General features: G+C 38.9%; 1 protein-coding gene across 5 annotated transcripts in view; it reads left to right on the top strand.

Annotated features, from left to right (window-relative positions):
* The window catches only part of Spag16 (sperm associated antigen 16), an 841,320-nt gene that overhangs the window by 215,314 nt on the left and 598,057 nt on the right, over nt 1-27,949 (top strand). Inside the window, exon 11 of one of the 5 annotated variants that reach the window (XM_042260176.2) lies at nt 24,608-24,914. The exons of the other annotated variants lie outside the window; for them this stretch is intronic. Coding sequence (XP_042116110.1) covers nt 24,608 — 1 coding nt within the window. The 3' untranslated portion in view covers nt 24,609-24,914. Of the gene's footprint in view, nt 1-24,607; nt 24,915-27,949 lie in introns of those variants that run through there. 5 annotated transcript variants of the gene reach the window in all.

The following is a 27,949-nucleotide window of genomic DNA, read 5'->3' as shown; positions in this document are numbered from 1 at the left end:
CCAGATTTCATTTCTCTGAGTACCCTTTGGGTTACATCCTGCTGGTAATGGCGTTTGATTGTAAAAGGAACAAGTAGGACATTTCTTTACTATTTCTTTGGCTTGTTGCCAGGTTATGGAAAAATCCTTTTTTAAACCTTTACTATTGACATGATGTTTTTTATGAAATTCTGAGGCCTCCAGCACATTTCCTATCAATAATTTATCAATCTCATCATTGCCTTGTGCTAGAGGGCCTGGCAGACCAGTATGGGATCGAATGTGAGTTATATATAAAGGATGATTCCTTTTCCTGATTGTATCTTGTAATTGAATAAATAATGAAGTTAATTCTGAAGCATCAGGGATAAATTCTGCAGTCTCAATATGTAACACCACTCTTTCAGCATACTGAGAGTCAGTTACTATGTTGAGAGGTTCTGAAAAATCCATTAATACCAACAGAATAGCATACAATTCTGATTTTTGAACTGAATTATACGGACTTTGAACCACTTTACTTAAATTTTCTGATTTGTAACCTGCCTTTCCTTCTTTGTTGGCATCTGTATAAAATGTACGAACTCCAGATATGGGTTTTTGCCGTACAATTCGAGGCAAGATCTAATCAGCTCTCTTTATAAGATCAATTCTATTGCTTTTGGGATATTTGCTGTTAATTTCTCCCAAAAAATTACTGCAAGCTCTTTGCCAAGGTTCACTTTCTTTCCATAATTTTTCAATGTCCTCCTTAGTTAATGGTACAACAATTTCTGCTGGGTCTATGCCTGCTAATTGACGAAGTCTCAATTTTCCTTTGTAAATTAAGTCAGAGATTTTTTCCACATAAGTTTTTAATTTTTTATTTGGTTTATTTGGTAAAAATATCCATTCCAATATAATATCTTCCCTCTGCATTAATATTCCAGTAGGAGAACACCTAGAAGGTAAAATAACAAAAATGCAATCCAGCTTTGGATCAATACGATCCACGTGTCCTTCATGCACTTTCCTTTCTACCAAGGCTAATTCTTTCTCAGCTTCAGGTGATAATTCTCTTGGACTATTTAAGTCCTTGTCACCTTCTAAGGTTTTGAACAAATTAGTCAGTTCATCATTTTTTACCCCAACAATAGTTCGTAGATGAGAAATGTCTCCAAATAATCTTTGAAAGTCATTAAGAGTCTGTAGTCTATCTCTCCGAATTTGCACCTTTTGGGGTCTAATTTTTTGTAGCTCTATTTTATATCCTAAATAATTAATAGAATCTCCTCTTTGTATCTTTTCAGGAGCAATTTGTAATCCCCAGCAAGGCAAAATTTTCTTTACTTCTTCAAATATTATTTCTAAAGTATCTGCATTTGAGTCAGCTAGTAAAATATCGTCCATATAATGATAAATTATACATTTAGGAAATTTTTTATGTATCACTTCCAATGGCTGTTGTACAAAATATTGGCACAGAGTTGGGCTATTCAACATTCCCTGAGGGAGGACCCTCCATTGAAATCTTTTAACAGGTTGAGAATTATTATAAGTAGGCACTGTAAAAGCAAATCTTTCTTTGTCTTTTTCTTGTAAGGGTATTGAAAAGAAACAGTCTTTTAAATCAATAACTATGAAAGGCCATCCTTTTGGTAACAGAGTAGGCAAAGGCATCCCAGATTGTAGAGAGCCCATTGGCTGAATTACTTTGTTAATTGCTCTAAGGTCTGTCACCATTCTCCATTTACCAGATTTCTTTTTAACAACAAAGACAGGAGAATTCCAGGGGCTACTTGATTCTTCAATATGCTGAGCATTTAACTGTTCTTCTACCAGCTCTTCTAAAGCCTGGAGTTTCTCTGTTGTTAAAGGCCATTGTTGGACCTATACAGGCTTGTCTGTTAACCATTTTAAAGGTAGAGCTATTGGTGTCTTTGGAAGATCATCAGTTATTGTGCCCTGTTCTTGTATAATATGGATGGCTGGTGACCACTCATTAGAATAATATCTTCTAATATTTCTCTCAGTAACATGTGTTAGGTTATGATTTGTTTCTGAGATTGGAGGGATGTTAATCTGAGTATCCCATTGTTGCAACAAGTCTCGACCCCACAGGTTCATAGTTATGTTAGCCACATATGGTTTTAATTTTCCTCTCTGTCCTTCTGGACCTATACATTTGAGCCATCTTGCACTCTGTTTCACCTGAGATAATGTCCCAATTCCTAACAGTTGAACGTTTACCTCCTGAAGAGGCCAAGTTGGATGCCAAAATTCTGGTGCAATTATGGTAACGTCCGCACCTGTGTCTACCAGACCAGACAACAAAACACCATTTATTTTTATCGTTAATTTTGGTCTTTGTTCATTAATAGAAGTTTGCCAAAAAATTTTCTTTGTTTTCTCCTGAATTTTCTATTCTCTCTGTTTCATCAACCTGACCAGCATGATTTATTCCAATAGGCATTTGGTTATTTAATCGCTCTCCAGAGCAGGGATTTCCTCTATGGCTGCAGGAAAGGTTTGAACTGGATTTGCACTGGGGGCCTGCGCAAGGCCCCTCTGGGAGTTTCCCGAAGACTGAGGCAAAGGATTACCCTGTCTGTCCTTTGTTGATCTACATTTGTTGGTCCAGTGTTTTCCCTTACCACACCTTCTGCATACTCCAGAAGGAAGGGGCATTCTGTTGCCATTGTTCCTTGAATAAACATTGCTTCTAGGAATGACCTGTTTATAGTCCCTTTTAAAATGTCCTTGCTTTCCACACCCAAAACATCTTACACTCCTCAAACCTTTTGAAATTACTTCTCCTACCCACGTATCATCATGCTCATCAACCTCAACATTAATTGTTTCTCTAATCCAATCTTCCATAGGTGCAGATCTTGCCCTTAATGGCCTGATTATTCTTTTGCATGCTGCATTCGCATTCTCAAAGGCCAAAGATTCAATTATTGCCTTACCAGCTTCTGAATCCGAGACCATTCTCTTTACTGCTGAAGCCAGTCTTTGTGAAAAATCTGTAAAAGACTCTTTTGGGCTTTGCATCACCTTTGTAAATGACTCAGATTTTTTTCCTGGTTCCTCAACTCTGTCCCATGCATTCAAGGCTGTCGTTCGACATAAAATTAGGGTTTGGACATCATATAAACATTGTGTTTGTGCTGAAGCATATTGGCCTTCTCCAATAAGCTGATCCTGGCAAACTTGTATTCCTTTATCCCTCCATTGTTTTTCTATGTTTTTAGCATCCTCCTTAAACCAAGTCAGAAATTGAAGTCTCTGGCTGGGTTCCAGAACACCTTGTGCAAGGTCCCGCCAGTCCTGTGGTACTATCCTATTATATGTTGACCAAGAGTTTAACATTTGCTTTACATATGCGGAATGCATGCCATAAGATACTATTGCCTCCTTAAACCTTTTTAAATCCAACATTTCAATTGGAGCCCAATTATTTTGTGTAGCCATTTGATCAGGCATCTGCTGTACGGTTACAGGATAAATTAAGGGTGACTGTGTGAAAACAGGCTTTCTTTCTGTAACCTTATGATCCAAACTTGAACCAACTTCACTGTTAATTTCTTCTTTCTGAATTTTTACAGGTTTAACAGGTTTTTCTAAAGCTGTTATCCTGGCACTTAAATCGACTATCTTTTTAAATAGTAAAATAAGAATAAGCATGGTGATAAACTGCATAATTCCCATAATACTAATCTTTTCATATAGTTGTTCCATTGTCAGACTGCCTAAAATTTCAAACAAAACCCATTCTTCCAATGTACGCAGGAAACCCATTTTTTTTTTAAATGTGGAAAAAAATTGTCTTTTAAATAGTTTCCTTTATGACTTACCAAATCTGCGTAGAACAGTAGAAATCCCAGCGAATTAAATCTGCGTAGAACAGTAGAAATCCGAGGGGATTTTCAAAACAGCCACCTAGTGTCCCAGGTGTAAATCCAAAGAGAGAGAGAGAGAGAGAGAGAGAGAGAGAGAGAGAGAGAGAGAGAACAAGAAAGCGTAGCTGGCTAAAGTTTAAATGCAGCCACGTGTTCCCTTTTGTGCCTAGTCAAGGCTTGGGTCTGGCTTCCTTAAACTCCGACCACGTGCGTTGGCTTTACAGGCAGGGCCCTGTTCGGCAGGGCAGGTCTGAGTTGTTCGTAGCACCGGCTTTAAGCAAGCTGCTCACAGACTAGGAAGCTGGTAGCTCGGACTAGGTAGCCATCAGCTCGGACTAGGAAGCCAGCAGCTTGGACTAGGAAGCCGGCGACTCGGACTAGGACGCCGGCGACTCGGACTAGGACGCCGGCAGCTTGGACTAGGACGCCAGCCGCCCGGTCTGCCGCCCTTGCGGGACAGCGGACCTGCCGCCAAGCCAAGTGGTTTTTAATGGATTCTTATCACGTTGGGCGCCAGATATTGATGTAACCAACCGTCTTATTAAATAAGAAACACAGAAACAATGCAAAAGAGAAAGCCGAGAGGTCAGAGCTCAGAGCTAAAATCTCACCCTTCCGCCTGCGGTGTCCCAGCTTCCCGAATGAGAGTTCTATTTCCTGTCTGTTTGTCTATTTAAAGTATTTTGTTCTGCCTTCTCATTGGTTGTAAACCCAAACACGTGACTGCCTCGTCACTGTCTGAATGTACAGCCCCCTAGGTCTTAAAGGCATATGTCTCCAATGCTGGCTATATCCCTGAACACACAGATCTCTATGGGATTAAAGACATGTGCCACCACAGCCATACTCTTGCTATGGCTCTAATAGCTCTGACCCCCGGGCAACTTTATTTATTAACATACAATCAAAATCACATTTCAGTACAATTAGATTACCACCACATTGTTCCATTATAGAAATTTAAAAAATAGTAGCAACTAAACTAGTCCCTTTTTATGGATGATTTCCCTATTGGGCTTAGTTTGATGCATAACAATTTAAATTGAAGGAGGAGCACATTGTGCCAGCAGTGAACACACAAGTAGGCACTTTAAAAAGCTGTGTTAATACACTATCTTAGTTAATTAAAAAACTGGCTTATAAACATTATAAAAGATAGGTTAATCATAATCAAAGATAAATAGTATACACATCAGTAGACCTATTTCTACTTCAACTTAATTTGGCTCAAAATACCCAAACCCTATAGCATTAAATATACTCTTAAACATATTTTAGAATTTATCAAATTTTTGAATACAGTGGTATGGTAGTAAACCAATAAATACCCTTTATCAATTTAATTTTGTGAGGATTAATTAGAAATCAAACAAATTTACAGCAGTGTAAGGTAAATGCTTTTGCTTGTCTTTATTTTGTATGTTTATGAATGTATGTGTGTATGTGTATGTGTGTGTTTGTGTGTGTGTGTGTGTGTGTGTGTCCATGCCTGATGTGTAGCAAGCAGGGCATCCACATACACATGCTCTCACACACACACACACACACACACGCACGCGCGCACTGAAATGTCTTTCTCTGTTGCTCTTCAGTCCTTGTCTGGTGAGAAAATTCCTCTCACTGACCATGAAGCTGGCCCCTCTGGCTGCACTAGCAGGCCTGCAGGCTTGTGATAGCCTCGTATCTTCATGTTCCCTATGTCACCATGGCCCACACTGACTTGATGCTGGGATCTAAACCTAGCTCCTCATTCTTACACCATAAGCATTTTACCCACTGAGCTATCTCTAGGCACCTTTTACCATTTTGTAACACCAAAAAAATCTTGTAGAAGTTTAACTCATGAAAAATATCTGAATTCTAGGTTTTGATTTTCAGCATTCTAAGTTGCAGGTGCTTCTTTGTGCATAAATTGTTTAATGGTACTGTTTTTCCTTTAAAGGGAGAATATCAATGGTTGAAGAATAATTTAGGCTGTTTACCATCGCCTTTGAAAAGGGAAAATAACAATATAGCCCATTTAGAAGGCACATTAATCTCCCATGTGGCCCCAGAAGCAAGAAGAATTTCAAAGAGCGCCTTCAGAAAATATTTGAAGTATACTTCTGTTTTCTGAGAAAATATTACTAAAGTCCTTTAAAACTTAAAGTATTTATTTATTGAGAGTTTAATGTATAAATATTGTTTACAACGTTTCTCCTCCTTCTACCTCCAACTTCTTCCATCTCCTATCCCCTCACTTCCTTTGCGACTTTGTGACCTCTTGTTCTCTAATTATTACAATACACACACACACACACACACACACACACACACACACACACACACACAGGAAACCAGCTGAGTTCATTTAGTTGTTCATCTGTTTTTAGGGCTTGGAGAATCTTGTTTTGGGGATTGGATAATCTATTTTTAAGGGCCATTGCTTGCCCTCAATCTAGGAGTGGTGTCTTGTGAGATCTCCCTAATCCTCTTTTTTACATGTAACTTGGTATTACCATTTTTCACATCCGGTTTAGGAAGCTGCATTGTCGAGATTTCATAGGTATAGAGAAGACATTATATTGCAGAAGATTCTCTGGTCTTACACTTTTTTCTCTCCCTTCTTATGTGATGTTACCCAAACCTAAGAAAAAGGTTGCGTTGTAGACATATCTGTTGATGCTGGGTACCCCATGGTCAACTGTTCTCTGCATTTTGAACAGTGTGGCTTTCTGTAATGGTCATCAACTGATGCAAAATGAGGCTCCTTTGATGAAGGGTGAGGACCCCACTCATATGTGGTATTAAGAATGTATTTTGAAATAATACTGTTTCAGAGCAGAGGCCATAGTAGGTTCTCCTCTGGGGTCCATGGCTTTACCAGCCATAGGCAGTGGGGTATGTTTATAGTAGCTGGCATGAATTTCCTTTTGCCAAGTGATGTTTACATCCAATCACATGACTATTGGTTTCCTCCAGTGGTTAAGGATCACTATTGTGCCTTTGAGGGTGCAAGCCCTTATGGTCATTCTTGGGATTTGGAGGCATTATAGTTGGGTAGGAACCTGATGAGCTTTCTTCCCTTGGCAGCTTGCACAGCTCTTTCAGGAACTATGAGAGCTAGTCCTCAGAGAGGAGGGGTCCATGTCAGTTCCTGCTTGATTCTCCTGATTCTTCTGTCTAAAGTCAATGGTGTTGTCACCAAATTCTGGGATACTAAGAACAAAGGCAGTAGCCTACACTGTTTAAGAGATTATTTTAAACCTTTAAGACATGAAAGTAATAAGTTTTGTATGCTTAGGAAGATGTCAAGGTAGGGACGTTTTGATGCAGGTTTTAGCCTTGACCTCTAAAAAGGAACATTTGAAACTGTTCATAGGCTAATCCTCAATACAATGATGAAAACAAAATCTCTCCCCTTTGCTTATGAAATTATACTAAAATGCTGATTGGTACATGTCTTGGCTGGGATTTGCACTTGGATTTTCTGCTTAAAGCCACCAGAGGTTTGACCACAATACCTTATTTTAATAATAACGAAGGTACTTACTGAGCTGGATTGCCTAGATTCAAACATTTACTCTGTATTTGTTAGTGGCATGGTCTTGGACATTAACTTAAAAGCCATGTCTTAGTCCAGAATAAAGATGATAATATTATCATAGCATAATAATGAAGATACATAAATGCAGACATTTAAAATATTCATAACAAATGAAGGAACATAGTAAGTGCTCAAGTAATTTAGCTAACCCTGGTGCTTAGCAAGATTGGTTGGTTTTCTCGGACTTCATCATGTTCAAAATTGTGTGTTCTATGGAACTTTTTTGTTTGTTTTGTTTGTTTGTTTGACATGTCTTTATTGCCACCTGGGTACAAGTTGAATTTATGTTTCGTTTTACTTTGTTGGTATGTTTTGCCACTTGAGTAACATGAAATATGAGTTAGGCACTTGGGGGCTCCTTATTATTACATTTTGTTCTCCTTACTGTCACATTTGAATTTGGGAAAATAATTTTGGAGGTCTCTGAGTTACCTACTGTGCATTTCATTCCTGTGAGTATTTTTGGCAATATTAGTATTTGACATTCATAATTTCGCGGCTCTTAAAATTATATAGTAATCTTTATTAAACCATTTCCACATTGTACCCTAGTTCACACAAATGAGTATTATAAGAAACATTACCACATTTATGTAAGGTTAGACTCTAAATTATTATATTTATTATAATTTACCATTATCTTAGAATGGTATATTTTTGGTTTGATTTATATATCAGGTTTTTTTAATGTTTGTCTGTGAAAATAGAAACTATATTAAATAGCTAAAGTGAGGAATTTAATGCAGAGCTGTCGTTGTGTGGATGATGGACACTGGGCTATTATATACAGAGTCCTTTGTTGGGGATTACAGAAGAGGCTATAATCTCATACCCTCACCTGGGCCAGTCTGCTGTTTTCCTCACAGAGAAGACTGTTGAGGGAACAGATAATTTGGTCTTCTGACTTCAAAGCCTGTGCTCTGTCTCATGATGATATACAAGACACATAGGCGATTCTGTGCAATGTGAGGTGACCAGGCATTTGGCACTCTGGCTTCCTCGCACATTTTTCTAAATCTGACACATACTTCTTTCTGTGTATAAAATCATATGGTTCTTTTAATAAAGATCATACAGGTAGGCAATACTTTTTATAACTTTAAGTATAGAGACAATAAAGAGGCCAGACTCCCTCAGCGCACAGAACCTGTAAAGGACTAGCTGTATTTTTTGATGCACAAAAGTCATGTAAGTGGCTGGAAATGCTTTGTACTTTAGTAGACTCCTGGGAGAGATGAGAGGCCCTGTTGAGGTGTTGGGGCCTTGGTGAAACTGGAGATATATGCAACTGGGGATGTGATTTGGACTTTCATGACCTTGTAAGAAAAGATTGGACATCAGTGAATAAGAAAACTCAGTCCCACAGTTGAAGGGATTCCTGGATATTGACAAACAAGAAAACTACATGGCAAGCTATTGTTAAAGGACCATGCTTCCCTCACTGGCTTCTCCAGTAAGGAAAGGTTTAAGAATGTGGTGTGAGGGGAAAAACTAATTATCAGTGATTCTGCAAGTTTCTCATGATTTTTTTTGTTTTTAGTTAGAAGATTATACCGTCTTCAGATATGATGAATAAAATTTATCACAATTAAGTTATTTTTACCTCTTCCTAATTCTAAACATTTGTAAGGAATGAGTCTTTTAACACAAACACTAATGTTTTCTCATGTATATATACATATAAAATTTGATATATATATAAATTGTATATACACACACATATATAATTTGATATTCTCATAGGTAAGATCAACTCCAATGGTCTTAGGAGTGAGATTTCATTGTCACAATCTGATCCTACTTGAATTTTAAAAATGTGTATCTTGGAAAGCAAACTTTTTTTAAAGACATTAAATGCCCTAGCTATAACATAGGAGATTGATAAATCGGCTTATACTGGAACTTAATTTTATTTGTAAATATACCTTAATGATGAAAAATATATATGCCAGATTGGGAGAAAACATTTGTATTCCCTACATCCATCAAAGAACTAAGTATCAAGAATATGCTAATAAATTCTACAAATCAATACAAAAGCACAGGCAATTCAACAGAAAAATGGGTCTAAATCATGAATACCATGTTACAGAAAAGCAGATATATATTGCCAATAAACATATGAAGAGATCATTTGGATTCAATAATGATCAGAGAATTACATATCATGCTATAATGAGCTCTATTTTACATTCATTTGATTGGAAACATAAAATCAAAAGCTCATTAGACCGAGCGATTAAGAGGATGTGAGTCCTCGGGGTCTTTTATGCATTGTTTCTTTAAACATAAATTTGTACAAATGCTGTGGAAAGCACTTGGATATTGTTTTGTATTTCTGCTTACTGTGTGATAAAGTGATTTTGTCTGTGGATCCAGGAGAAAAATTCTCCTATGTTCACCAGACATAAACAAGGCTGCTTATTGCAGTTCTCTTCCCAGCAGTAAATCTGTAGAGGCAAATCAAATGCTTCCACAGCAGGCAAGTGCCAAGCCCAGTGTAAAGGACCGCTAGGAAACCATAGGGGGACAAACAGAATCGACATGCTGCCGTATAGATGAAGCCTGGCAGGATCTTATACCTGTATGTCCTCAGCAAGTTGTACAAAAGGCAATGAAAATGGAAAGAAAAATTGAGAAAAACGTAGAGAGGATGGGAATGACAGACCCAGTTCTCTGAGTTAAGGGAGTAAAAGGGATGGGATTAGGGACATTGAGACCAAGAGATGGGAGTGATTATGAGGGGCTGTGTTTTGTATTGTGTGCTGGGCTCTCAGTTGCTTATCATGTTGTTCACGGTAGGTAAACAAAGGGATAATACAGAAAGCCACACATGGACCAAATATGACAGCATTGTATACCAGGCCTGTGATGACCAAATTCTGAAAAAAAAAATGCTATTTGAGGAAATTTTTTGTGAAGTATCTGGTAGAGACCCTCCCTGTCTCTGATCCTGTTCTGGTCCACCTTCCCCCAAAGACATGCCTTGTTACTAACTCGATATTACTAACCTTGAATGGACAGATGACTTTAAACAGATTGCCATGTGGGATTTGACAATTTATTTATTTTATTTTTAAATTAATCATTTAATTGTTATTTTTCCAACCTGATTACAATTTCTCTCCCTCTCCTCCCAGTCTTTCCCCACAACCTCCCCTCTTTCTACCCCCATCCATTCCTCCTCTGTTTCTCTTCAGAAAAGAGCAGGCCTCCTGTGTCTATCAGCCAGCTATGGCATATCAAGTTGCAGTAAGAGTAGGTACCTCCTCTTCTCTTAAGGCTGGGCATGGCAACCCAGTAGGAAGAAAGGGTCTCCAAAGCAGGTAACCAAGTCAGAGATAGCCCCCACTCCCACTGTTAGGGGTCCCATGAGAAGACTAAGCTACACAACTGTAATATATGTGCAGAGGGCCTACGTCAGTCACATGCAAGCTCTCTTGTTGGAGGTTTAGTCTCTGTAAGCTCCTATGAGGCCAAGATAGTTGATTCTGTGGTTTTCTTATATTTTCTTTAGTCCCTCTGACTCCCAAAATCCTTCCATCTCCACTTCCACAGGATTCCCTGAGGTCTGCCTGATGTTTGGCTGTAGGTCTCTGAATCTGTTTCCATCTGTTGCTGAGTAAAGCCTCTCTGTGACAGTTGGGCTAGGCAACAATCTATGAAGATAGCAGAATATCATTAGGAATCATTTCACTGACTTTGTCTGTCAGTCATGTTCGGTTCTACCCTAGGTCTCCTAGCTGTCCAGCCATTAGGTCCTGGCCTTCCAGTCAGTGTCAGGGGTGAGTCCCCTCTCATTGTATGGGTCTCAAGCTGGGCCAGTCTTTGGTGGGCCATGCCCATAATTTCTACGCTACCTTTACCCCAGCATATCTTGTGGGCAGGGCAAATTGTAGGTTGGAGTTTATGTGGCTGGGTTGGATCTCTAATCCTTCCACTGGAAATCTTGCCTGGTTACAGGAGATGACCAGTTAAGTAGAGTCATTCTCATAGATTCCTGGGAGTTTCCACTGCAGTAGGTTTCTAGTTCATCCCAGAAATGTCCTTGATTCCAGTTGTCTTTTCCAGTATTCTCTCCTTCCATCCTTCCCCTATCTGATCCCTCCTGTTCTGATGCCCCCCCCAATCCAGACTCCTACCCCCACCAAGTTGTGATGCCTAGTCTATTTCCCCTTCACAGTAAGATTCATTTAGCTCCCTTGAGCCTTCCTTGTTACTTAGCTTCTTTGGGTCTATGGATTGTAGCATGCCTATCCTTTAGTTTAAGGCTAATATAGACCTACAAGTGAAAACATACCATATTGGCATAAAAACAGACAGTTTGATCAATGGCACCAAATAAGAAACACAGACATAAATACCCATAGACATCAGATTTTTATAAAGAAGCCAGAAATATATTATGGAATATATTTCCTCACTCAGGATGATTTTTTCTAGTTCTATCCATTTGCCAACAAATTTCATGATCTCATTGTTTTTAACAGCTGAGTAATAGTCCAGGTACCACATTTTCTTTATCCATGCTTAAGCTGATAGACATCTAGGTTGTTTCCAGTTTCTACTATAACAAATAAAACTGCAATAAACTTAATTGAGAAGTGTACTTGTTGTATGGTAGAGTGCCTTTAGGTATATACCCGAAGTGGTATAGTTGGTTATTGAGACAGGTTGATTCCCAATTTGTTGAGAAACCACCATATTGATTTCCAAAGTGGCTGTACAAGTTTGTATTCCCACCAGAAATGGAGGAGCATTCCCCTTGCTCCACATCATCACCAGCATGAGCTGTCACATGTGTTTTTTATTTTAGTCATTTTGACAGGTGTAAGATGGAATCTCAGAGTTGTTTCCACCATTTCCGTGATGACTAGGCATAGTAAACATTTCTTTTAATGATTCTCAGTCATTTGAGATTTCTTCATTGAGAATTTTCCGTTTAGATCTGTGTCTCATTTTTAAAATTTTATTTGGTTTGTTGATGTCTAGTTTGAATACTTTATATATTTTGGAAACTAGCCCTTTGTCAGATGTGGGGTTGGTGAAGATCTTTTCCTATTCCATAGGCTACCATTTTGTCCTATTAACAGTGTCCTTTGCCTTACAAAAGCTTTTCAGTTTCATGAGGTCCCATTTTATTAATTGCTGATTTTAGTGCCTGCACTATTGGTGTTCTGTTCAGGAAGTTGTCTCCTGTGTCAATGCATCCAAGGATATTCCCCACTTTCTCTTCTATTAGGTTCACTGTATCTGGTTTTATGTTGAGGTCTTTGATCCACTTGGACTTGAATTTTGTGCAGGGTGATAGATATAGATCTATTTGCTTTCTACTACATGCTAACATTCAGTTAGACCAACACCATTTTTTGAAGTTCTTTTCTTTTTTCCATAATATATTTCTGGCTTCTTTATAAAAATTGAATGTCTATGGGTATTTATGTCTGTGTTTGTGATTTGGTGCCATTGATCAAACTGTCTATTTTTATGCCAATACCATGGTTTTTTTTAATTACTAGTGCTCTATAGTACATCTTGAAAAAAGGGATTGTGATACCTCCACAAGTTCTTTTATTGTGCAAGATTCTTTCAGCTATCCTGGGTTTTTCATTTTTCCATGTAAAGATGAGTAATGTTTTTTTTTAATTTCTGTGAAGAATTGTGTTGGAATTTTAATGGGGATTGCATTGAATCTGTAGATTGCTTTTGGTAAGATGGTCATTTTTATTATGTTAATCATACCCATGAATTTGGGAGATGTTTCCATTTTCTGATGTCTTCTTCAATTTCTTTCTTCAAATACTTGAAGTTCTTGCCATACAGGTTTTTAACTTGCTTGGTTAAAGTTACAGAAAGATATTTTATACTATTTGTGTGATGTGGGATGTCTTTGTGGATGCTGTGAATATGTATTGCTCTGATTGGTTGATAAATAAAGCCATTTGGCCTATGGCAACTCAAGTTATAGATAAGAAGGAAATTGAAGAAATAGACAGGAAGAAAAAAGGCAGAGGGGAGAATTGCCAGCCCCACCAGCAGAAGCAAGATATGAAAATACCAGTGAGCCACAGCCATGTGGCAACTCATAGATTAATAGAAATGAGCCACCTTATAAGGGCTAGCTAGCAAGAAGCCTGCCAGAGGCCATGCAATTGGGAATTAATATTAAGAATCTGAATGATTATTTTATAAGCAGCTATGGGTCTGCAGAGGGGCAGGCGGGACCTGAGAAATCTTTTGACTACATTTGTGGCTATTGTGAAGGGTATTGTTTCCCTAATTTCTTTCTCAGCCCATTTATTGTTTGTATATAGAAAGGTTACTAACGTTTTTGAGTTGATCTTGTATCCTGCCACTTTACTGAAGGAGTTTATCAGCTGTATGAGTTTCCTGGTAGAATTTTTGCCACTTATGTATACTATCATATCATCTGCAAATATTGATATTTTGACTTCTTCCTTTCCAATTTGTATCCCTTTGATCTTCTTTAGTTGTCTTATTGCTCTAACTAAACCTTCAAGTATTATATTGAATAGATATAGAGAGAGTGGTCAGCCTTCTCTTGACCATGCTTTTAGTGGAATTGCTTTAGTTACCCTCCATTTAATTTGATGTAGGCTATTGGCTTACTGTATATTGACTTTATTATGTTTAGGTATGTTCTTTGTAGCCCTGATCTTTCTGAGATTTTTATCATGAAGAGGTGTTGGATTTTGCCAAAGGTTTTTTTAGCATCTAATGAGATGATCATGATTTTTTTCTTTTTCTTTCAGTTTGTTTATATGGTGGATTATGTTGATAGGTTTCATATGTTGAACCATCCCTGTATTTCTGGGATGAAGCCTACTTATCATGATGGATGATCTATTTGATGTGTTCTTAGATTTGGTTTGCAAATATTTTATTGAGTATTTTTACATCAATGCTCAGGAGGGGAATTGTTCTGTAATTCTCTTTTTTGAGTCTTCATGTAGTTTGAGTATCAGAGTGACTATGGCCTCATGAAATGAATTTGTCAATGTTCCTTCTGTTTCTATTATCTGGAATGATGTAGAAGTATTGTTAGATGTTGAGAATTGAAATATCATCTTGGTGGATTTTTCCCTTTATGAGTATGAAGTATCCTTCCTCATCTCTTTTGGTAATTTTAGTTTGAAATCTATTTTGTTAGATATTAGAATAGCTACACAAACTTGCCTCTTGGAGACATTTGCTTGGAAAATCTTTTTCCAACCCTTTACTTTGAGGTAATGTTTATCATTAATGTTGAGGTGTAATTTTTTTTTTGTATGCAGCAGAAGGATGGATTTTGTTTTCCCATCCATTCTCTCAGTCTGTGTCTTTTTTATTGGGGAACTGATTCCATTGATATTGAGAGATATCATTGATCAATGATTGCTAAATTTATTATTTTGTTATTGTTGGTAGTGGTGTGTGTTTTCCTTTTTTGGGTTATTCTTATGCAAAATTATTTATTGCCTGTGTCTTAATGGGTGTAGTTAACCTCCTTGGGTTGGAGTTTTCATTCTAGTACCTTCTGTAGGCCTGGTTTTGTGGGTAAATATTTTAAATTTGACTTAATTATGGAATATAGTGTTTTCTTCATATATGGTGATTGGAAGTTTTGCTGGATATAGTAATTTGTGTTGGCATCTGTGGTCTCAGAGTCTGCAAGACATCTGAACAAGCCCTTCTGACTTTTAGAGTCTCCATTGAGAAGTCAGGTGTAATTCTAATAGGTCTGTCTGCCTTTATGTGTTATTTGGCCTTTTTTCTCTTACAGCTTGTAAATATTCTTTCTTTGTTCTGTGTGTTTAGTGTTTTATTATGTGGCAAAGAGTCTTCTTTTCTAGTTCAATCTATTTGGTTTTCTGTAAGCTTCTTGTACCTTTATAGACCTGTCCTTCTTTAGATTAGGAAAATTTTCTTCTGACTTTTTTGAATATATTTTCTGGGCCTTTGAGCTGGGATTCTTCTCTTTCTTCTATTCCTATCATTCTTAGGTTTGGTCTTTTCATAATGTCCCAGATTTCCTGTGTGTGTGTGTGTGAGGAATTTTTAGATTTAACATTTTCTTTGACTGATGAATCTATTTCTTCTCTTGTATCTTCAATGCCTGAGATTCTGTCTTCCATCTCTTGTATTCTGTTGGTGATGTCTGGCATCTGTAGTTCCTGTTTACTTACTTGGATTTTCCATTTCCAGAATTCTCCCAGTTTGTGTTTTCTTTATTGCTTCTACTTCCATTTTCAGGTCTTTAACTGGTTTCTCCATCTGTTTGTTTGCTTGCTTGTTTCCTTGGCTTTCTTGGGATTCTTTAAGGGATTCATTGTTTTCCTCCCTTTTTTGGTCTTGTTCTTTATTTCTTTAAGGAATTTTCTCATTTCCCCTTTGAGGACCTCTATTATCTTCATAAAACTGGTTATAAGATTATTTTCTTGTGCTTCAGCTGCTTTGATATATTCAGGTCTTGCTTTCATTTGCTCTGTGGCTCATTTTCTCTCTGAGTTTGATTTTCCCGTACTTTAAGGAGTCCTGCATTGAGTAGGGAAGCTTGTGTGGGCTGAACATTCTGCATCACTGTTACTAGAGCCAGTTATAACTCTTCTGTTTCTTTCTCTTTTCCTAGGATCTCTGATTAAAAGCATGCTATGTCTTCTTTTATACACTTGTTTATGACTCTCCTTCTATTTCTAGGCTACTGTATGTGGTGAAGGAAGACTGGAGACAGTTAATTTTTAAGTAGGTAGATTTCTAAGGGAAGAGGTCTTGTATGTCTGATTGGGCTGATACTTGATTATTTTCCTTTTATCTAAGATGTCCTCCTTCTGGATCCTTGTCTTATGATAGGTTTATTCCTACTGGAGGACTTTTTTTCTCCTTGAGAATTTCAAAAGTACTTACTCTTGTCTCATAGGTCCCTGTTGTCACTTAAAGTAACCCAGCTCACAAACTGAAGCTTGCCTGGTCCAATTCAAGAAGGAGAAATAGGACTTAGCTCTATTTCATACCCTTTACAAATATAAAAATTACAGAAACCAATATGGGAAGCAGAGGAGAGGAAATGGTGTGCTATACACTGAAAACTACTCATCTTGTAATTTGTTACCTAATGAAGAAACAGACCAAAGGATTGCTAGCAGGCAACAATTGTAGTAAAGATTAGAGTGGTGGGTGGTATGTTTGCTGTTGGGCCTTTAATCATGTGACAGGAAGACTGGAAGTTTCTTAGAAAACCTTAAAAGCACCACTGCTCAACTACTCTCTTTACAACCTCCCAGCCTCCACGTGTAGAAAATTGCTCGGCTCTAGTCGAGGGACTAATGCTCACTAGCCTGATGGGGGATGATGGTGGGGGGACAGTGTGACAGGAAAGAACACTCAGGAGATTGTGGTGGAGAACAGCTTGTTTATTCAGAGGGGCCAAGGAAGGGACAGTTATACCCTAGGAAGAATGGCCAGTTGGATCCATGTGGTGGTATGTTATTGGTTGAGGCAAGAACATCTAGGGTGCTTCATTTGCATACGCAGGAATAGTAGAGGCTAGGGGAGGAACCTTATAAGGTCATACAGAAAAGAAAGGAAGTCCAGCCCATGATGTTTCAGTGGTCAGATAAGGAACAACCAGTCTGTATCCTTGGAGACAGATGAGCTTATTATTTGCTATGTACACCAAGGCTCATGCGCTCTCAGGGAAGCCTAACTGCTGGGGTCTGCTGGTGCCTGAGCAAGGTGGGGGAGCAGCCAGACTCCTGCTGCTCTCAGGATGAGAACATTCTGGGGTTTTAGGCACGCTTCAACCTTTTCTTAGCTTCAGGCCAGCCCCGCAGAAAATTTGGAAGCTTCTTTTCTGCATCCCAACTCTTAAGAATCTCCATAAACCCAGCTCTTCTCAGGGTCTGCCTTGGCATAATCTAGACCATGAGTTCCCCTAGCACAGACACCTACAGTGTCTACCCTGAGGGATGCAAATCACTCCCAAATACATTCATCAGGAGGAAAGAAAACCTGAAAGCACCATTACCTCTTTCTATATATTGCCTTCATTCACTCTGTAGTAAATTGGTGGGTCATAGGAAATGTGTCAGACTTGAGAGTGAAGGATGGACCAGACTTTAAAAATTACTATTGCCTACTCTGAAAAGATTAATCTAACTAATGTTTTCAATTTCATAGGATTATTAAATCTGAATTTTAGGTATTGGAGGGACACTAGCCCACTTGAACATGTGGCTCTGGCAGGTCTTGCCTTTCTCTCCCATTCCCTCTGACTTGTTAAAAACCATTAGATTACATTTCTAAAGCTAGCCACCAAAGTCTGTTCCCTTATTTGGCCACTTCCTCCGCCTGAGGCTGACCACCAAGGTCCAGCTATCAAAATACTAAAGTCCAGCAATCAAACGCCCCCTTTGGTTCACCTAATTAACATGCCCAATCAGAATACACCACCAAGTACTATCCTGTTCTAACACCCACCCCCCCTCATTGTTTCCCTCTTAAAAAATTACACCTGCAAGGTCATTTGCTGCTGTTTTGTTCCTGGGTCAGAAAGCAATGACTTTAACTTTTTTCTCTGCTTAATAAAGGATCTCTCTCTGAAAACAGGTGTTTGGGTGTGGTTTGTGCTTAATCTGGGGTCCAGGAGGGAACCCCTGTGCTGTACAGGGGTCTCCTTCGGGTACAATTTGTTATATTTATTTCTCTGTCCAGTCACTCATTTGTTAATCATTCCCATGTGGTTTCACCAACAAGACCTGGGTATTTTTCGAGCCCTGCTTTGGAAAATAGATGCAAGATGAAGCTCCAGGAATAGCATCCACAATCTTAACACTTTTACTTGGCAGAGCAGGTTTGAGAATAACCTAACTTTGTGAATGACTACAAAGGGTGTTAATTAAGTAGCAGGTGTTTTATCACCATGTCTACTTGAAAAAAAATGTAGCACAGATGTAGAAAGCTTAACTACATCTATAGTTTGTATAACAAAATTCTATATTCATTGGGTTCCATCTGTCGCAATAACCTCAAACCACACTTAGTGCCAGCCAATTAGCACCTTGATTAAGCTGTAGACCACCTGCAGCTTGGGTGCTGGAAATGAATTCACTAACTGGAACATAAATGCATTGTGAAGCCCGGACTAAAGCAGCGTAGCAAAAGGGGAGAAAGACTCGCAGCTTTGTCATGCTTGTGCACACTCCCTTTGTTACAGAGGCTCCCATAAGACATCACGTTTTGTTCTGTCAGCTCAAAGTTGAAAGATCTCATGGAAATGCTCCGGTTTGCTTAGCTCAGGGCAGATGCTGATTCTGAGTAGGACTGGGTACCCCATCCCCATCAACACAGTTTAGATCTTTTTAACTACATCTTGTGGCAACAATAACAGAATGAGTGGGGCAAACCAATCCATGACTCTTCCTGGGGAGATGTAAACAAATGTTTGTATATCTTCCATAGAAGACCAATGACAAACCAAAGAAACATCTTCTCCGCAGTCTAGTCTGGTGAACTAGTAAATCTATTGGACTTACTTAGAGGAGAATGAGGGAGTGTGACTTACAGGAGCGTGGGTATCTCAAAGGCAGTGCGTCACCGAAAAACCCATACCAGTATCCATGATAACTCAAAAGTTACTCCCTGGGAGCTCTGTTCACAACTTACAGGCAGCTTGGCCAGTCAGAGTCCCTTCCCCCCCAGCAATTGTTACTACTGTATAACTCTGCAGAAGAGCCTTGCGAATCTTAGAAACTTCAAGAACTTTCTGGGCCTTGTAAATTTCATTTGCTTCCTGATCCCTACATGCTTTACTTAGTCCTTGAATGTTACAAGCTTCCCTCCTCCTACCAGGAAGTAATGTTTCAATTTGAAAGGAACAACTGTACAAAACAGATTCATAAGCACAGAAATAAAATAACCAAACTATATTCAGGTTGAAGGGGGAAAATCTAATGGAACAATGTAAGAAATTTGATACATGTAGGCAGTGTTAGGAATAAGGATGCAAATGATCTGTTTCAGCTTATGAATTTTGGATGAAGTTTTCATTGTCTACAGTGCCTTTTCTCTCATCAGAGAAAGCTCTTCATTAAAATTGTGTATGTCTGTGTGTACGTGTTGTAAGTGTGTGTGTGTGTGTGTGTGTGTGTGTTTGTGTGTGTGTGTGTGTCGTGAGAGTATGTTTGTATGTCCTTTCTTGATTCCCTCACTGTCTCTAGCCAGACCTCTGGGACCCATGCCATGTAAGGACATAGACAGCATGAGGGGGTTGCTATGATCACCCACATCATAGCGATGTAGAGAGGGGAGGAGACTTAGAGCAGAAGGACTCAGACCTCCTGAGATGACAACACAGTTAGGACATGCATGTACTAGCACTCTGCCCACTCCCCAGCACTGGCTGCAGCACGGATGTAGGAACTGTCTCTCATGTCAGCACAGCCACACATGTACGTCCCTTGATCCACGTAGAATGTGGGAAACATGGGAAGTAGAAAAATAACAACATAAACTAGGGTAAAAATGGGTTTCATTTTGAGCAGTTTGTTCTAGATTCTTCATGCACAACTGCAAGAGATGAATCGGCTTCCCAGGAGCTGGCATGAGCTTGCATTCTCAGTAAAAGGGCCTCGAGGCTATTATGAATAAGTGCTGTCATTCTCTATAGATCCTTTCTTCAAAAGCAAGAAGTGCTCAGATCTTGTTATATTCTCTCAAAGGCAGAAAGGATAGATTTAGCTTAAATTATTAGATACCACATGAGAATAGGAAGAAGCAAAGTGCTAGAGAGGTCCACAGAAATCCACAAAGATACTTCCACAATAGACTACTGGCAATAGTCTAGAGAAAGCCCAAACTGACCTACTCTGGTGATGGGATGGCCAAACACCCTAATTGTTGTGCTGGAAACCTCATCCAATGACTGAGGGAACTGAATGCAGAGATCCATGGCCAAGCCCCAGGTGGAGCTCCAGGAGTCCAATTGGCGAGAAAGAAGAGGGTTCATATGAGCGAGAATTGTTGAGACCAAGATTGTAAAAAGCACAGGGACAAATAGCCAAACGAATGGAAACACATGAACTATGAACCAATGGCTGAGGAGCCCCCAACTAGATCAGGCCCTCTGGATAAGTGAGACAGTTGATTAGCTTGACCTGTTTGGGAGGCATCCAGGCAGTGGGACCGGGTCCTGTCCTCAGTGCATGAGCTGGCTGTTTGGAACCTAGGGCTTTTACAAGGACACTTGGCTCAGCCTGGGAGGAGGGGACTGGACCTGCCTGGACTGAATCTACTAGGTTAAACACAATCCCCAGGGGAGTGTTTGCCCTGGAGGAGATGGAATTGGGGGAAGGCGGGGGGCGGGGGGGCAGCGGGAGGGGGAGAACAAGGGAATCAGTGGCTAATATGTAAAATTAAATTATAAAATTAAAAAAAATTAGATACTTAGTAAAACTAAATTCAGAAATTATTTACTCTCCTTGAAATGATATTTGGAAACGTGTAAAAAGATCAATAGCTAGCCCTTGAAATTCAATAGAGAACATAATTTGTAAAAGTGAATTGAGCAGATGTTATTTTGGGAGCTGATTAGATATTCTATATGAAGTCTGTTGTCTTTTCATTCATGCTAGAACTTGAAGTGTTCAAGGGCAGATAGAAGATGGATATGGAATATTGCAGATAGATGTAGGGGAGAATGAAAAGAAGCTATGAGTAAGAGGGAGAGGTACGGGGGGAACTGGACCCATATCAGCTCTCATTGCCCAGGTCTGACAACAAGAATGCCCTGGGAGAGGAGTTGGGGCTCCAGTCTGATAACCGAAATTATCACTGGGATTATTGCTTCTACATTACAGCAATCAACTTGAGAACTCTTCCAATAGGCAGTGGCATGTGATGATGGTTGTAGTTTACAGTCTTCCAACAGCTAATGAGTTTAATCTTTTCATTTTATCTATTGAGGCTTTTTTGTCTGCTTTGGAATCCTGTTGTTGTTTTACTTTTGAGTCTCTAGACTTCTCTTTGTTTTGTATATGATTTAGAAATCCACTGGCATCATGCCTAATTCTCAGATTGTCTTGTGTAGAACAAAAGATATAACAGTGATTCAAGGAGTATTTATTGTTTGCTTTCATAGATCATGATTTTGGTGGTGTGTCCAGGAAGTTATGTCCAGGCTCTTGTTTTCAAAGGTTAATTTTCCTTGTTCTTCTATGAGTTTTACTGTTGTTGCCTCTAACATGTAACTCTGTAATCTGTAGGCTTTCTTTTCCCAACTCCTGTTCTAGACCCATGTCCTATGTCTTCTGGCTGGCTGCTCATAGCCTGCTACCATATTTCACAATGCCACTGTGACTCCTCCCCAACCTCTCCCTCTTCCCTGGTGGGGTAACAGAGATAATCCCTTGGGGACAAATCATAGTGTCATTGCTTGGTCAGGACAAGATAAGATTCACATTTGGGGGCTCATAAGGTCAAGACTATCCATTTCTGAATAGTTTTGGGTAAATGAACTGTTTATTATAAAGAAGTCTTCCACAAAACTTGTCTTTGGTTGCAGGTATTTATGACTAGTGACGTAAATATTTCTCCTTATCTGAACAGGCAAATGATGGATTAGGCTGTATCTTCCTGTCTGTATTCAAGGATCTCATATCAGGTAGCTGGAGGACAAATGACTTCTTTGAAACACTTACTGTTATAACCCTAATAACTTTCCACAGGGCTCTAAGCCCCTGAGTTCACATCGTCATTCTTTTCTTCCTATATACAATTATATGAACCACTTAAAATTACAGTTTAATTGAGATGGATTGTTATACTTTTTCCATTCTGAATTATATAGGCCAATGCATTTTTAAATCAATTAAATCCTTCAGCAAATACTTTGTTTTCTATGAATTTCTGTTTTTGTGTAAAATCTTTTTTCATTCTTTGACAATTCCATATATGTATACATTGAGGTTTTTCCTCCATTTCTCCCTCCCTCCCTCCCTCCCTCCCTCCCTCCCTCCCTCCCTCCCTCTCTCTCTCTCTCTCTCCTGTTACCTACTGTTTGAAACCGTCATTTTCCCAAGAAGCCACCTCCTACCTTGATGTTTTCCTGTCTCTCACTCCAGTGAGTTTAATTGCTATTAACAACCGCAGTCGCTCACTGAGGGGCGGGACTTAATGGACTCCTCTCCCGTGTGTGATGAAATGGTGATGAGTCCAGTCTTGTACTCGTCTGTAAGCACAGCTTTGGTGAGTGAGTGGGAAGACAGTTTCCCAGCACTGTTCCCCAACCTCTCCCTCTTCCCTGATGTTCCCTGGATGGGGTAACACAGATGTCCCTTTGGGGACACATACTCCACAACTATTGTTTGCTGCACTTTGGCCACGTGTAAGTCTTCGCTCTTGATTAACTTCTGCCATACAAGTCACATCGTTTGCATTTTATTTTGACTTCTTCTCTATATTCAATGTATATAATATGCAGTTACACTGTAATTAAGTTCATTTTTCATATAGTAATTGAAGTATATTTGACTATCAAAAGGTGCTGTTATTCTTGAGTGAGTCTTAAATTTTTATGCTTCTCGTTCTAAAAGATATCATTGAGAATTTGAAATAGAATCTAAAAAACATAAAATATGTCATTTTGTAAACATAAAAGTGAATTGCTGTATTCCAAAGTAAATTGAGTGTTTGTATTTTAGATTAGAAAGTCTGCTGCATTTTCCACAATCCCAGTGATAACCCATACTAAATCAGCAATTTGAGCACTATCAACCTCCTCAATAGCTTTAATATATATATTTACTTGTTCAGATATTGCTTTCCTTAACCTTAAAATACTGACCACATGAGTGAAACTAGGTATTGTTAATATAAAGGGCACATATAAACAATATGTTTCAAAAAACCCATTAAATAATACTCAAGAAAATTGCTCAGGGTATCTGCAATTCCAGTGGCCATGTAAGCATATAGTTTGCTAATGTCAGCAAATTATAGGTTATGGTGTGAAGCTCAAAGAGGCTTAAGAAGCAGAAATTCCTTTGCAACTCTAATTCACCTCTATATTTATAATATGTATGTCAAGGGAGTGAGAATGAGAATAGCATGAAAATAATATAGGAATGAATGCAGGTGTAGGAATTATATTTAAACAGTAAACAAGCAAGGATGCTCTGGGTCAGAGCTCATAGTAGATAGTGGAGTCAGTCTGTCATTGTCCTGATGATTAGTTTGAGTCCTAGGAAAAGAAGCAAGGAGCAAGTCATTCTGTCTAATGGGGAAGCAATGAAGACAGAGAATACATATCATGATCAATTTGACTAGACCCATATAATGCATGCACCAAGTAAACCTGTCAGCTCCTCACATGTGAAAATGTACCTCTCTGGTGAGAGGGGCTGAACAGTGACAGCTATGGGTAGATGGAGGCAGAGTTGACAGGAAGTCTCAACCTTATTTTCAGTTGTGCTGTGATTGTAAAATGAATTAAATAAAATATATTTAAGGAAAACATGGGCTAGTGTCAGAAGCATATCCCTGAATCATTGATGTCTTTAGATTTGGAGTGCGGTTTCCCTCATATGCACTTGAAAAAGTTTCTTATTGGCATCTTGGATGATAAACTCCTGATAGCTCCTTCGCCACAACAGCACTCAATGTTTAAGATTTAAATGGTCCTACTCTGTGTTCTATGTGTGAAAAGCAGATAAGATTTCATTGCACCTGAGCTGAGTTCTAGGGCCACAAAGGAGTTAGCTTTAATTGGTTTAACTTTGTACAAAACCCACAATTACATGGATTTCTTATTGACCTTCCTGATTATTTTATGTCAGTTTTGTTTGTTGTTACTTCATCCTTTATGTCTGCTAGCTGTTCATCTTCACCCCAGAATATACCTCAGAAGTTGTGAGACTTTCTCCTGACTCTGATAGTCCGCTGTTGGTATGCCGAAGGTCTTTAGGGACACGTTCATTTCAGTGGCACATACTGCTGTTTCATGCAATCATTAGTTGCTTAGAATATTCCTTTTAGTTTCTGGATGCAAATCACCCATTAGGGAGATTTGCCCTTCCTTTTCCCCATTAATCATAGAGGGAGCCATAATTTGTGAGATTAGTATTCACTGATGTTCATAAACCCCAAGTTTCTTTTGTTTGCCCAGCAGAAACTGAAGAAAGTCTTCCGTTTGAGTAACCAAAAAGCCCACAGGAATTACACAGGAGCCGACATTTGTTTACACCTTGTTATGCAAGTTCCATTTCTGGAATGGAGACGAAAACACTCTAATTTGAAGACTCTCAATATCACATATGCTTCACCATGGACAGTTTAATTTCAGACGTCATTCTTTTGGAGTGTAAAACAGAAAGAACTTGAAGAATTCACAGGGAATCAGAACTCAAGAAGCATCCATTCCTATCAAAATACATGACAACCATGCCTTAAAACAAATTAAAATAAGACATTATCCATGCTCATCTGGCCTTCGCTTCTTCAAAACTTGACATTCCTGGAATGCAAACTCTCTGGGTTTACCATTTCACTGGCGCCCCATCAAGTAGTTGACGTGGTAAAGTTCCTTTTCGAGTTTTGAAATGATTTTGGTGAACTTTGGTGTTTCCTTTTTGCCCAGGCTAAGATATAACTTGTTAGGCTTTTGTTTTCTGTTCTATTTCATGCTTCCTATTAGTAACTAATATTATATAAAGTGATACCTGAAAGAGATTTGGCATGTTAAGTGAAAGGCTTGATCTGTGGACAAACACTGATGTCTGTTTTTCAAATAACATTAAATCCCAAGGGTACTGTCTTTTTCAAAGATATTAATTCTGTACTCTTAAAGGAGTCAAACTGCAGTTAGACCCTTACATGTGGTGGTGTTAGCCATGTCTTTTTACTTACCTGTCTATAAGAGAGGAGAATCGTAGCACTCTTGGATGAGGCAATGTAATATAGTTATTCTAACCAAATATAAACAAGGATAGGTTAAAGAATAATTTGATGAACCACACCATACGAAGCAAGCTCTTCTAAGTATTTTGTCTTAGAAAAGCTTTGAGTGTGTTTGTAACTTGCAAACTTCTTTAAGCAGCTGTTTAAATAACGATTTATGTATTTATAGGTGTGTGTGTGAGTGCATGAATGTATGTATGTACACCATGGATGTACCAGGTGTCCACAGAGCCCAGGAGATGGCATTGGGTGCCCTGAAACCATAGTTACTGATGTGTTTGAGGGACCATGGGGATGCTTGGAAGTGAACCCAGCTCCTCTGCCGAAGCAGTGAATGATTTTAACCACTAAGCCCCTGGAGCATGCTTAATTAAAGTTATTAGTTTCAAGGTCTTGACATATCTTTCTTGGGAAAGTATTTACAGAAAGGAAGCGACATTCATCACTGCAACTCTGTTATTCTACATATGCTCTTAAAGTCACTTGCCTTCTTAATGTTTTACTATCACAGGTTTTATGCCCACAGGGAGAAAAGGTGTATCATACACTTTTGCTTTCTCTGTAGTGGTGTTTATGAAAATGGGTGGTGGTGGCATTCCCCTGTGTCTCATCATTCTGATGATGGAAGGAGGCAGATCCAAGAGTTCAACGTTATTTTTAACTAGGTAGCAGTTTCAAGGACCCCCCTGGGCTACGTGAGACTCTCAGAAAGATAAGTAAACATGGGTTGGTAAGATGTGTCAGCCAGTAAATATGCTGCTGGCTGCACAGGTCTGATGTCCTGAGTTTGATCTCCGGATCCTATGTAGAGGTAGAAAGAGATCAGCTTGGTAAAGCTGTTCTGTGACTTCCACATGCCCAACCACAGTGGCAAATGAGAAATTTTGTCCCCTGCCCCATAATAATAAATAAAATAAAGTTTAAAAAATAGGCAACACACACACACACACACACACACACACACAGAGAAAGAAAGACCATGCGGGTTTACTAGAGGTTTCAATATTCTGTATCTTAAAGTCAAGAATGAATCTGTTTGCTCACAATTTGCTTTGCGATTGATGTCTTCCAAAAATGAAAATGTGGCATGCTACCGGAATTAGCTTCTCAGAACCATCCACACTCCTCCCTGCTTTGTCTTTGATAACTTTTCAGAGTCAAAAGCTTTGGCTTTTAGGTAACCAGACTCTCTCTGCTTTTAGAGTCACTCATGTTCCTGGGAAGTGTCTGTTTTCAGCAGAAAGCCACAAAGCACCGGGAGAAGTCCCCTGTCCCTCACTAAAAATCTTATAAGACAATTTCTCTGATTCTATATTCATCCCTCTTCTCTGCCAGGTCCAAGTCTCATCTCTTACAGGTAAAAATGTGCCACGTGTACAGAGCGTTCTGCTCAGTAGTCTTCCGTTTGGGACAGTGTTTGGGCTCTCCTTCATGGCCACCTTTGCCCTCCCCCAAGTTCTTCAAAGCAGACCAGACTCCTCTCGTGTATTATTCTTGTGTAGCCTTCACTCTGTCTTTCTGTGTCTGATGAAATACCTGGCTACAAGCCACACGCAGAGAGGACATCTATCTTGTTTATCCCTTTTGCATAAAGAACCCACATTGAATGAGCCGGCTATCAGGGGTCAAGCACAGTTCTAAGCACTTTACATGTATTAACTGATGTTGTGTTCATTGTAGTATATCATTTGACAGATGTGGCAGCTGAGGTAGTGAGAAGTGAAGTAGTAGGTAGACAACAGAGCTGCATCACGTGCAAGAAGCCTTTTCCAGGGCTTTGCGCTCGGTCACAACCACTCTGAATTTACATCTCCAGGGAAGTGCTTCAGTGTGTTGGGAATCTGAGGTACTTTATGGGAAAAACAAGACTGAGAACCACCACCAGGCTGTGTAATTAGTGCCCATTTCAAAATTTGAAACTTTTAGCTAATTTTGTGTTCTTCTTATATCCATTGCAGTTATAAATTTATTTTGGCTCTACCTCTTCGTTTTATGATGTGTGAAGACAATAACTCTCAAGTATTAAAATACATGAAAAAAACTGCTGGAACATTTAGAACATATGTAATCTCAGTACACTCTCCAAACATTCTGATTCAACAGTAATAAAATGTGGTCCCAGACAACAATAAACAAACTAACAAAAACATTCTTACTGATTCAGTCATACTGAACTTTACTCATAAACTTTTAGATAACAAATGCTGCATTGGAAACCAAAACAGACTTTGTGATTTAAAAATTTCTACAGTTACAATGTTAGATAGTTCACATCATCTTTTGAAACACAATATTCACTTATAAGACATGCTACAGGCTAGAGCTATACCTTACTCTTGATACTCCTTAGAATTGTAATAAAACCCAGAATGGTACTTTGAATATTGAAGAGCAAGTTTGACTGGCCATGTACCTTCTAGCAGATCTGCAAAGCAACTTACTGGCCTTTGAAACAATTAAGCACAGTGAACAGTATCAGATTAAAGAGAGCAGAGCCAAAGTTTTCCCCATCCTTGTAGAGGTGGGCTGAGCTTTTGATATTTTATGTATTTTT

The sequence above is a fragment of the Peromyscus maniculatus genome, chromosome 13, assembly GCF_049852395.1.
Source record: "Peromyscus maniculatus bairdii isolate BWxNUB_F1_BW_parent chromosome 13, HU_Pman_BW_mat_3.1, whole genome shotgun sequence".
NCBI classification, from domain to species: Eukaryota; Metazoa; Chordata; class Mammalia; order Rodentia; family Cricetidae; genus Peromyscus; species Peromyscus maniculatus.
Note: the sequence above shows the minus strand (reverse complement) of the source record. Positions and strands in the feature narration are given on the sequence as shown.